Source organism: Panthera onca, chromosome A1 (assembly GCF_046562875.1).
Source record: "Panthera onca isolate mPanOnc1 chromosome A1, mPanOnc1 haplotype 2, whole genome shotgun sequence".
Lineage (NCBI taxonomy): Eukaryota > Metazoa > Chordata > Mammalia > Carnivora > Felidae > Panthera > Panthera onca.
In genome coordinates this window covers 168,809,621-168,822,765 of record NC_138339.1, presented here as the reverse complement: position 1 = coordinate 168,822,765, position 13,145 = coordinate 168,809,621, and the positions used below count along the sequence as shown (strand labels likewise).

The following is a 13,145-nucleotide window of genomic DNA, read 5'->3' as shown; positions in this document are numbered from 1 at the left end:
CTGCTGGCAATCAGAACCCTTCTGCAAGTAAGAAAATGCAGGGTTGGGACGCTCTCTACCCATCAAAGTCACAGGGCTGCTACCTGGCACGGCTCAGAAGCTGACGTGTACAAATGCAAAACTGAAATTCATAAATAATACCAATGTCAGGTTTAACAATTTCTTCTACAAATAAAATCATTTTCTTCATTATTGTCCTGAGACCTTCGATTTCAGGACCCCATAGAGCCTTGCAATTATGTAAAACATACGTGCTTAAGAAAACTTTGGTAATTTGAAGCAGTGGATTCTTACTTTTTGGTCAATGTATTTGTTGTCTTCTATTGCGGACCGTTTGGAGTGATCACAGGACGAGGAAGAGGTGGAAGGGAGGCTCCGTAACAGGCAGCAGGTGTCCTGTTGCTGGCGATCGATGAACTGCTTCATGAAACTCTCCCTTTGCAAATGAAGTACAGACACACACATGTCAAGCATTGTTAAATAAAATGGAGCACGTGGTGGCGTTTTACACCTGTGCATTTGCTTGAGCTAAGATAGAAATGACAGAAGTTCAGAGAAAAAAAGACCCAGGACATTCACTTTCTAATGTCCCCTCTTTGTAAAGGGAGCTTTCCTACTATTCTTCATTCCTCATCTTATATTCTAATAAACTTTTGCCTGCTGCTAACAAAAGAAAGAAAGAAAGGAAGAAAGAAAGAAAGAAGACACATCATGCCAAGAGCAGTGTTTAAATTTAATTAGCAAAATAATTAATTTAGAGAAAGCTTCGTGAATCTTCAGTAGTTTTGTTTAAAAAAGCAATGCCCCTGAAATAACTTTTATTTATTTTTTTTTTTAAATTTTTTTTTTTAATTTTTTTTTTCAACGTTTTTTTATTTATTTATTTTTGGGACAGAGAGAGACAGAGCATGAACGGGGGAGGGGCAGAGAGAGAGGGAGACACAGAATCGGAAACAGGCTCCAGGCTCCGAGCCATCAGCCCAGAGCCTGACGCGCGCTCGAACTCACGGACCGCGAGATCGTGACCTGGCTGAAGTCGGACGCTCAACCGACTGCGCCACCCAGGCGCCCCAGATAGCTATGAAATAACTTTTAAGCAATAATATTCAGTCATTGATGGTAGTTTTTTGAATCTCATTGTGGTAATAAGATACTTCTTTTCCGCCTCTAAGACTTAGAAGAATTAGTTCATCTCTCCGAACTTCCACTCATCATAAGAATTATCGAGAGATAATTTTACATTTAAAGATTAAAAATAACTCAAAGAAACTTGCTTTATCTCATCTCCAAAACATGGTGAGAATGCAAATAACACCTTTTCATACAACCACTAATCTTGAATCTAATATGTGGCTCTTTTATACTTCCTATTTTCTTTTTCTTTAAAATTTTTTAATATTTATTTTTGAGAGAGAAAGACAGAGACAGAGCACGAGTGGGGGGAGGAGGGGCTGAGAGAGAGGGAGACACAGAATCCAAAGCAGGCTCCAGGCTCCAGGTTTCTCAGCACAGAGCCTGACGGGGGACTTGAACTCATGAGCCTCAAGATCATGACCTGAGCGGAAGTTGGACGCTTAACCGACTGAGCAGGTGCCCCATACTTCCTATTTTCAAGTTAAAAAATTATTTTAATCAGAAATGCAAATATGTTTCCATTTGAATTTTAAATATTATGGCACCATATCCAGTCTCACATTTTTATAACCCCCCCCACAGGACTGTTTTTAGAACTAGTTACATAAAAATGTCAAATTTCATACTATTCTGGTTCTATTTGTGATTTTTGAGCTACAACTGAAATAAAATCCTTTAATTATTAAAAATAAGGGTTTGAACACATCCTTTATGCAAATGCTTAACTGAAGGGCAAAGGGGTAGAAGATAAAATTAGTATAAGTGGGAAATGCCACATTTCTTCTTTTAAAAGAGGAAGACAAGGACCCAATAGAGCCTAAGGTGAGTGTGCTGGGCAAGCCATGTCATCAGAATTTTCCTACTAAGGTTGTGTCCATGCTACATTAAGGACAGTTTAAAGATTTGGAGGAACGACATACCATTCTCTCCCGCAATAGTTATGTTGGTTTATGATGCGTAAAGAAACAATGGCAACACACTTTTGAGCAGGTCTTTGTAATGCACTACTTGTTCTCTAAGATGCATTAAAGAATTTTTAAACTTGACAAAAGCGTGAAAGACAAATTATACTGGAATCAGACATGACGTTCTAAACAAATGCTGTCACAGCAGGACAGAAACCTGGCTGGTGGCATTTCTCTACTTCCTTGAAAATAAAAGGCTTCAAGAGGCAAGTTTATCCTTATATGGTTGAAAGTCAGGGGTTGGTGTCTACCTGCAGCTGTGAGCACCCGTGCCCGTTACCTGGGGAGTCGAATCCCTGAGGAGCATCTCGGGAAGAAGCAGGGGGAAGCAGCCTAATGCCACCATCAAATGACTACTCCGAATATATCGCTTAAAGGGGTCAATGGCTTTTAAAACAGAGGTAGAGAGAGTAGAAACATAAATAACGTAAAAATAGGAAAAAAAATACCCTTCTTTTAAACATGAACTTGAAAGAAGGACGGATGCAGATTCAAGATAACTCTTTGACAGTGTATTTGGCACATATGAAATAAGTATGTTAATACCTGATTTTAGGAACTGTAAAATCTGAAGGAAGCTTTGAGATTTTCACCATTTGCGGTCTGTTTGGAAATTTTTCAAAGATTCGAAGTCGCAAAGGGAGCTTCTCTTTGGTGTCTGCATTGGCTTCACTTTGCTTTAACTAAAGAAAAAAATAGAAAGAAGACAAGGGGGAACTTGGCTTACTGCAAGTCACGGAGTACTTGAGTTTTCGAATCAAGGAAACGGTGAGTTGGTGCACGACGGACGGTAGATGGCAGCAGAGACCCATCAAGTGCGTTACTGTCTCCCGCCATCTACCGCTCTCTCCGTGCACAAACTTGAAAACAACCCGGAAAACAAACCCAAAACTAAACCAAGCAAAAAACTAGCCCAGAAAAAAAATAATGAGAGGAAACACTTATTGTTATTTTATTCCCAAATATTCCCGTTAACACCAAACATTACTTTTTATTGTTTACTTCTTTATTATCACTAGCATATCCAATAACCTAACAATAAAATTTGTTTTATAAATATGTGTGCTACGGCAGGAAATCAAAAGAACACAAATAAATGAAACTCCTAAGTAGTAATAGTTGTAAAGAGGGAAAATGTCAAGAAAATGCATCATTTATTCTAGCAGATTAAAAAGAAAAGCTCAAAATGGTTTCGAAACAACACATTTGGTACCTACAGGAAGAGTTCTCTGTTTAGTTAGTTTTAAGGATGGATGCTTGAGAATGATTATATTACATGCCATAAAATATCTTTGCAAGAAATGACAAGCAAATGGTATCTATCTATCTATCTATCTATCTATCATCTCTCTATCTACAAGAGGGCTTTTATATTTCTACAAATTAGGTCTCAGGGAGACTGGGACTTGAGGTCACAAACTGGAACCAGTGCTGAGCTAAGGAGCCGTCCTAAGGATGGATTTGGCTAGGGGAACTCTGGCCTGAAAAATGAAGTAATGTGCTTCCTCCCCTTCTCAGAACGCACTGTCTTCCCAATCCAAGGCTGACTTCTCTTGCCAACCTCCCTTACTTCTTTTTTTTTTTATGTTTTATTTATTTTTGAGAGCAAGAGAGACAGAGCATGAGTGGGGGAGGGGCAGAGAGAGAGGGAGACACAGAACATTAAGCAGGCTCCAGGCTCTGAGCTGTCAACACAGAGCCCCACATGGGGTTTGAACTCAGGAACCGTGAGATCATGACCTGAGCCGAAGTCAGACGCTTAACCGACTGAGCCACCCAGGTGCCCCCCCCCCCTTACTTCTTTTTACTACTGCCTCCTCTCAGACCTCTCTGTAGACTGGGATGAACCTCTCTATGTCCACCCAACTCGTCCCCCTCTCCAGCCTGCATCTCAGAACGCCGATCCAGTTCAAAGAGTCCATCAAATTCGGGCAGATTCTCTGCTGGGCTTAGGGAAGCATGTTTCAAAAGCCATCAGCTTCTTCTCCCTTGCTGGGTGTGCTTTTACTTTATAATTACAACCTGTTTTCAGTTTGTGGAAAGATTAGCATGGGAGGCTGAGAACATTTTTGTAAGTCAGAGAGGTGCCAACTCTTCCTTCCTCCCTGAGTGAGGGTATCCACACTGGCCAGAGAGAACATGGGTGCTGCATTTGGGGGAACATACAATTTCAATACAATACACGGTTGTCCAATCGGTTGTGAGCTCATCGCAAGGTTACATGTCTTATTTCTAGTTCAGAAAACGTGCCTCATTTCTCATAAACTTCAGAAACTGTTCCTACATTTTTGTTTTATATAATATAAATATTTTGCCATAGCCATCTGTACATCTTAGTTAATTCTGGGGCCTGTCTGTGGTTTTTCTGACTGATGTGGTAACCTCATTTAGAAAAGGTAACCATTTGATGGTTATGATGGTGGCAATGATGAAGAATTAGCTCTCAAAGGTGCAAAGCAAACATGGCTAGCATTTCCATGAGATGCAGGGAATCAGAAAAACGGCCCCACATGTAAACACACAAATTCACGAGGAAGAGACTCGTTTTCCAAAAATTTATTGGGACAACTGGTATAAAAATATTTGTCAGTGGTAAGTAGAGCACACAGAAAAAGAAAAGGCAGTTAATATGTTAAGTCAGACCAGAGAGAAAGGCAATTATGTAAGGCCAAAGACAGGCCAAGAAGACAGAGCAGAAACAAGGTATTTAATGCATGTATTTGCTGACTCACTTATTTATATATCAATGCAGTCACTTATAAATCAAATCCCAGAGGCCAGGTTCCATGCAAAGTTCTAGGGATATAAAAATAACTAAGACACTGTATTTGCTCTCACGGAGCCCACATTATAACCGATAGATGGTTATATAAACAGATAATGACAAATATAATAGCTCTTCTAGCTGAGATCTAAACAAGGTGCTGAGAGCTCAAGGTGAGGAGCAAAGGGAGAAGCTTTAAAAAACAACGGTGCTACTTTTATTTCCAGAAACTTCTCCTAGTATTCTGGAGGCTGGGAAACCTAAATCAAGGTATCAGCAGCATCATGCTCTCTCTGAAAGCTCTAGGGAAGACTGCTTTCCTTGACTCAGCTTCCCAGCAATCCTGGTGTTCCTTGCCCTGTAGCTACATCGCTCTGTTATCTTCCTGTGAAATCATAAGGCTTCTTCCCCGTGTGTTTCTGTGTCTATCTGACTCTCCTTCTCTTTTCTTACAAAGACACCAGTCATTTAAATCAGGGCCCACCCTAACACAGTATGATCTTAATTGATCATGTCTGTAAAAATCTAAGTTCCAAACAGGTCCCATTCTGAGGCTCCACGTGGACATGAATTTTGGAGGGACACTATTAAACCCACTACATACAGTAGTTGAAGTTCTTGACCACTGTTTCTCTTTCCGCTGAGCCTGTAAATTCTAGGATGACAAGGGTCCTCAGAGGACAAGGATGTTTGCAGGGGTTGGGTGTGTTTCCTTATTTCATGTTCCGGGGCTGCCACAATATTGACACAAAGTAACCGACACAAATATATGTTGAATGAATAATTATACAATCACCAGCAGAACTAAACTCTAGCAGATAACTTGGAAATAAAAGAAAGGATTGTAGGTATATCCTGAAGGGTGGAAAGATAAGCAGAAAGTATCAATTTACTGATTGAAAAATTTGTTGGTGTAGAGTCTAAGTATCCCTAGATTCACAGAATAGAATAAAATTAGACTCTGTGGCATTCAACCTGAACTTACATCTATCATCAATGAGCCCATAGATGTTTAGAGTAAGTTTAGATGTAAAATTAAAGAAAAAAGTTTTAACGTTTATTCGTTTTTGAGAGAGAGAGACAGAGCACAAGTAGGGGAGGGGCAGAGAGAGAGGGAGACACGGAATCTGAAGCAGGCTCCAGGCACTGAGCTGTCAGCACAGAGCCCAACTCGGGGCCAAAATTCATGGACCATGACATCATGACCTGAGCCAAAGTCAGATGCCTAACCAACTGAGCCAACCAGGTGCTCCTAGACAAAAAATTGTATAATATTTAATTAAATACCATAGCCTATCATGTTTGGCAAATGTAGGGTACCAGTATTGAAAAATAGTCACCTTGCCTGCATGTTTTTAAAATGGAACACATCTCATTCTACTTAGAGTTATTTATACTTCCCCAAACTTGTAAACTCCTCAGGGGCAAGATTCTGTGTTTTTTTACTTAAAAAAAATTTTTTTTAGAGAGTGAGAGATTGTGAGAGGGGAAGAGGGGGGAGAGAGAGAGAGAGAGAGAGAGAGAGAGAGAGAGAAAGAGAGAAAGAGAATATCAAGCAGGATCTATGCTCATCATGGAGACCAGCTCGGGGCTCCATTCCACGACACGGGGATCATGGCCTGAGCCAAAATCCAGAGTCAGACACTCAACCAGCTGAGACAACTAGGCACCCCAGATTCTGTTAAAAATTTTTTTAATGTTTATTTTCTTTTTGAAAGAGAGAGAGAGAGAGACAGAGCGTGAGTGGGGGAGAGGTAGGGAGAGAGGGAGACACAGAATTTGAAGCAGGCTCCAGGCTTAGCTGTCAGCACAGAGCCCGATGTGGGGCTCAAACCCACAAACTGTGAGATCATGACCTGAGCCAAAGTTGGACGCTCACCCGACTGAACCACCCAGGCACCTCATGTTTTTAATTTACTTCTATAGCACCTTGTAGAGAGTAGAAAAATAATAACTGTTTGTGAATAAATGAATTAGAATTTAGCATGAATTGATCGTGGAACCGTAAAACTACAAATGAGAAGCTCTTTTTGATGACTCAGGAGGTTCTTCAGGATCCTACCAATCCTCTCAAATGTCGGGCATCATGGCTCCACAGAAGGGCCAGTTAAGCCAGAGAAGGGTGGGTGGTTGCATGGGGGGCAGACATATCAGATCTCACCGCAGAGGCGCTGGACAGAATCTTCTACAAGTGGGGGAGGGGCCTCTTTCTTGACAGCACCTGCCACGTGTTCTGTCTGCTGTTCACAGTTAAACAGCATCAACTACAGGTGAATATACACACATCCAGCATCTCGGCATCTACCAGAAACATGTCCACATGCACACCACAGCCACGTCCTCACAAGCCCACAGCCACGCTAAACCATAAACTCCTCAACTGCCCATCAGTTGAATGGAGAAGTAAATTGTGGTTTATTTATGCATTTGAGTCAATGAACTACTTCCAAGCACAAGGATTTGGGTGAATTTTACAAACTAATGTTGAATGAAGGAATCCCCACCAATGAAACAAGTACATCCTGAATGATCCCATTTATATAAAGTTAAAGAGCAGGTGATGCTACTCTATCTGGCTGAGCGTCTGCAGAGTAGTTACCCTGGGGTGGGGTGAAGCATCATGACTAAGAGGACATGTGGGGAGGGGCTTCTAAGGACAGCTGATCTTGGTCTGGGTGCTGGGTGTGCTCGGTTTGGAAAAGTTCAGCAAAATCATCTAATCCTTACTCCACTGCTATTAATCTCCAAAACCTGGACCATTTCTCCTTCCCCAGTCCGTGATGTTGGTCAAGATACAAAAAGAGGAAGAAATACGAGAGGACGATGGGATCGGCTTGCCTACCGAGGGGTGTAGGGTGGGATGAAGGTGAGGCAGCCAGAGCAAAGAGAAATACTGCATGGTACTTGGAAACCACAGTCAAGTTTCCTGACGCACAATAAACCCTATTCTACCTTTTATCCAAATTCTTCCCCCTTCTTGCATTTAAGCACAGATTTCCCCAAGGTTAAACTTACTTTGATGCAAATGGGTGAGTAATATGGATTACATTGAAAATACGGGATGATTATTGAAGATCCTTATACTATACCACAAAAGCAGACCTTCTAACGTACAGTAATTGTAATTGTAAATGTTCGCTTGGAAATAATTTCAAAGATTATAACTCTTGGATGGAAGGAAGAGAATGCAGAATGCAGAGAACACAAGATTTCAGTCTTTATGTTGGAAAATCTAATGTAGGGGCGCCTGGGTGGCTCAGTGGGTTAAGCGTCTGACTTTGGCTCAGGTCATGTTCTCGTGGTTTGTGAGTTCGAGCCCCGTGTCAGGCTCTGTGCTGACCGCTTGGAGCCTGGAGTCCGCTTCAGATTCTGTGTCTCCCTCACTCTCTGCCCCACCCCCCACTTGCACTCTGTCTCTCTCTCTCTCAAAAGGAAATAAACATTAAAAAAAATTAAAGAAAAGAAATATCTGATATAAAGAACAGTAACAAAGGAAAGAATTCATAATGGCTTTGACTGAGCATGACGTGTGGCTGTAACAAATAGATCAGATGATAGATTTGTAACAGACTCACATGGTTTTAAAAAACACATTTGCAAAGAAGAAATTAGAATAAAAGAGAAAGATTCAAACCTTGAGCTTTAAAGTATATAAATCATCGAAGCTCAGGGCTATTCTATGGCTCAGCATCTGTCTTGTGGAGATATCATTACACGTCGGGCGGCTGAAAGCCTTTTGCTTTCTGTGTGCTTCTCAAGAGACTTGGGTGTAATCGCTCTGCATGACACATACCCTGTTCTGCCTCATCGCTTACATCTTCTGTATTCCAGCCTGTGCTTTCTTCTGTTAAAATATTCAAACATTATTCAGTTTCGGTTCCTTTCTAAATGCTGCGACAAATAACTGAATTGAAGGATTATGTTAAATAAAAATTTTTGTAATTTTTGGTGTGATTTTTCTAAAAGAAAACAACTTAAAAAGTATTCAGACTTGGGAACGATTCTCATTTTAAAATCTAGTTCGTGCTAGTTTGAAAAATGTGCACAGACCTGTAGGTCAGTGTAGCTGAGGAGTATTTTTCTGGCAGTTCAGTATGTGAAAAACAGCCACATTATGCTCAATCTGGAGGAGGAAGTTTGTCTATGTTATCTGAGTAAAGTAAGGCCGAGTTCTCTTTTCTTCTTTAGACAATGGGTTTGGCCGGTTTTCCTGGATCTATACATGACGCAGTAATTCAGAAGTGAGACTCTTCCTAAAGCATAAACTGTTATTTTTCAAGCAAGTTTCTCTTGCTATTTTGCATCTGTGATTTTTACAACTGAAACTGCACGGCTTCTGGGTTAAAACAGATGGGATATCTGGAGTAATGATCAAACATGTTGGTCTCTGTTAATATCTCCGTGTCCCAGTGTTACTATAAAACCTTGATATAAAATATAAATTCACTAGGCTGTTGAGTCCAATAAGGAGTTTCTTAGAAGGGAGAATATTTTCTTTCTTTCTTTCTTTTTCTTTTGCCCTGGGCAAAGGGCCTTCAGCCACATGATTGAATATAAGACAGCACTACTGTATGCTTTTAAAAATGCTTCCCTTAAAAAGTGTTTAAGTCACCTACTCTCCCCCGTTTTACAAAAAATCTGGAATACATCCAGAACTTCCAAGGTCAATTTGGGGTTTTATTGATACAAACTGGAGGGCTCTATTTCTTGGCTTCTGGGCCATAAATGAGACATTTTAATATGACAGCTGGCACCTCCAAATGTTCAAAGTAGTTTTATAACATCAGTTGATTCATGGCACTTGGTGTTTCCTTTCCTACATCTCTCAACAGACTCGGAGGGGTTCCTCATTCCTCCTTACAGCATGGCCGAGGTGTGTTCTCGGAGGAGCTGGTGCACTGGGGAGTTAAGTGGCTTCTGCACTTCCTGGTTTGGGAGGCCCAGCAGAGCACTTAGGAAGGACTCTGACATTTATATCGTCTTGTGCCATCCCTTGGATGTACACAGCACTGAACCTAAGATCGTACCGGCTTTAAGTGTCCTTCAGAAGGTGACTTTGTGAAGCAGTGTGAAAAACAGTTGCAACAAGGCGAGGCTAGCAGAAAATGCTAACAAGTTAGTAAGATGAAAACAAACAAACAAAAAAACCTATTCAAAACTAGAATGCCGAATTATGTCGAATGGGTAGGTTTTCCTCATATGATTGTCCCCTGAAATCCCATGAATGGAATTAATGATTTCTTTGAGACAGAAGTAATGAACAGTTTGCTTTCGCATGTTTTTTCTTCTGGTCCCAAACACCTCTATTTTACATTCTATTTCTCTTGTGTTATTCAAGTGAGACGCAGTTGTTTCCATTAGGAAACTTACTGAGTCATAGAAACATGTTCATTATGATAAAAAATGCGTTTTTTTTGCTCCACTTCAGATGAAATTATATTAGAATTCTATGTAAACTAGATAGTTGGTTCTTGTTAAGAGATGAATATTCAGTAAGTAATAGGATAAAGCCCACACCAAAGGGAATTCAGAATATATATATATATATATATATATATATATATATATATATACATATCCACACGTATATATATTACACTCACATAATTGTCCTCCCTGGTTTGATTTAGAAAACACAGGAGAAAACACAGTCTAAGTAAAAACAGTAAAAAAAAAAAAAAAAAAAGTAAGAAGATGTGGATTTAAAATTTTGTTCGGTTTTATAATCCCTTAAGCACTTTGGATTTCAATGTTCTCAAATGAAAAATGAGGATCTTCCCTCCTTTATATAAATGCCAGATATATAAGTGAGATAGCATATTGTCTGTAATTTGAATTACTCAAGGGAAATGTGCTATAAAAACCAAAGCTATCACTATGCCACAGTAACTGCTAGTTCTGCCTGAAAATGCTCTCATCTCAGCGAGTGGGGATAAATTCTGAGGACGCTCACATGCTGTGCTGTTCAAACCCTCCCCTCCATCCACGCTCCAACTTCTGCCCCTTTGATTGACTGATTTTCTCAAGACCCTTGATTTTAAAAATGAAAATGAAAAGAATGGTGAACATTTCTCCTGATCTGATTCCTTTCCCTTTTCAAACTGCCTTCTCCGAAGTGTCGTCTACACTCGCTATACATACGGCTTACCTGCACTAACTTCCTCGCATCTTCCACCCTCGCTGTCTCAGGTCTCTCCCCAGCACCACCTCAGGGCTGCTCTTAGCAGCCACCAACATTTCCCATGCTGCTGAAGCCAGCAGCCACTCAGGCATCCTGGTTTTATCTCACTGCCTCTACTAACCCACCTGCCCCCCAACTGGGTTTCCATCTTCGTCTTGCCCCTTGAAGCCCATTTTTCTTTACAGAACACCTGAAAAAGAAACACCATCGTGTTCCTGGTCTTTAAAGTAATTCAAGGATGTTCATTTGTATATAGAAGAAATTAGAATCTTCTAAGACGGCATAAACGACCCTTCGGTGCCTTGCACCTTATATTCCAATGATAGTGGTTTGCGGGTCCTTCCCACAGTCTTACTTCATGTATTTGTGCCTCTGAACATACTCCCTACTGCTGCCCCCCCCCCCCCATCGCTTGCAACACACTTTCCTTCTACACTCAGTTAACTCCCTCAAAAATCATCTCCTCTAGGAAGATTTCTTAGAATAACAATAATTGGTAAGTTGAAGTAGTAAACATGACTCTATGCTGAACACTTGGCATTGCTAATATTACTTAATCCGGTTTAGCCCATGAGGCAGCTCCATGCTCTAGCATGTTACAGATGAGGAAACTGAGGTCACAAGAGCTTAAGTCAGCCGCCCAAGGTCACATGGCTGGAAGTCATAGTCCTGGCATGTGGAATCTTTCTGATTCCACAGCTTGAGCTCCTAAACACTGTTTTATATTGCCTCATCAAAACAACATTTTCAAGCAGTAGATGGGTTTTTACTTCTGCAATGTTGTACCTGCTATTTCTTTAACATGGAACGTCTTCTCCTATTTTGCTAACAACATTCCGGGTCATCGTTTCTAGATACATCTTCCCCACCTGCCTGCAATCTGAGTTAGATGTATGTTCTCCTATGTTCCTTCTTCAACCTTAGTGCTCAGGTCTTTATGCCATAACTTCCTAATTATGTGTATCTTCCCCCCACTAAGATGACACATTTTAAATTAAGTGTGGGACTCTTAGTGCCCCATGGCCTCATACCATACATTTACATACACAGGACAAAGATAACACAATGATGATGAGATGGAGAATAAAACAGGCAGACTCAATGTGGTCTCATAAACAGGTGAAGTGACCCCTTTGTGGTATTTCTCAGCATTTTGTTATCCTTTTCTTAGGTTCTTTACAATGTGGAAGCAGCTATATTAACCAGCACAAACAAGTCTCCCAGTTTCAGAATGAGTTATTTTACTGATTAAAGATGAAGAGAAATGACAAGTCTCATCAGATTTTCTATTAGAAACAAAATCATAAAAAGCATTTGGCTCCTGATGACATGTATGCTCTCAACTTCTTAAGATCAGAAAAGCATAATGAACTATAAATTCTATACAACGTATTCATGGTATAAAGCTTGGCAGATGCACATGTCTTTGAACAAGGCCACATAGCAGCCAATTTATATGTTGTGTTATTGGACTTTACCATAGGAAATTCTTATCCCATTTTTAAAAAAAACAACACTTTATTTTGAAATCATTTTAAACTTACATAAGAATTGCAAAGATAGTAAGATAGTACAGAGAGTTCCTGTATGCCCTTGACCCAGCTTTTTCTTATGTTAGCATCTTACATAACCATAGAACATCTATCAAAACTAAGAAATTAACCTTGGTCGAAATACTTTTAACTAAAGCACAGACACTGGTTTTTGTATTAGTGTCTTTTCTGTTTCAAGATCCAGTCCAGGTGCCACATTGTATTTCGTTATCATGTCTTTTTAGGCTCCTCTAGAGCGTGTGACAGTTTCTCGTACCTTCCTTGTTTTTAAAAGACCTTGGCCGTTTTAAGGCATACTGTGCAGGTAACTTGCAGAATGGCCCTCAGTATGGGGTTGTCCAATGCTTTCTCAGGATTTGGCTGACGTGGATTTGGGGGGAAGAGTATTATGGAGACGCTAGGCTTATCTCATCATATCAGGGGGAACATGACACCAATGTGCCTTCATGTTGGTGATGGCGACTGTCATTACTGGGGTAAGGTATCTTCCAGGTTTCTGTAACTGTAACGTTACAGTCTCTGTTTCCTTACACTACCAGGTAGAAGTA

At 40.4% G+C, this 13,145-nt stretch overlaps 1 protein-coding gene across 7 annotated transcripts in view; it reads right to left on the bottom strand.

The window, feature by feature from the left end:
* NALCN (sodium leak channel, non-selective) overlaps positions 1-13,145 on the bottom strand; it is a 324,113-nt gene that overhangs the window by 87,002 nt on the left and 223,966 nt on the right. For all 7 annotated transcript variants that reach the window (XM_060636745.3, XM_078432139.2, XM_060636746.3 and 4 more), the window contains 2 exons: positions 2,646-2,782; positions 295-436 (listed from right to left, as the gene is read on the bottom strand). In XM_060636745.3, the coding sequence (XP_060492728.1) occupies positions 295-436; positions 2,646-2,782 (279 nt within the window). The remainder of the gene's footprint in view (positions 1-294; positions 437-2,645; positions 2,783-13,145) is intronic.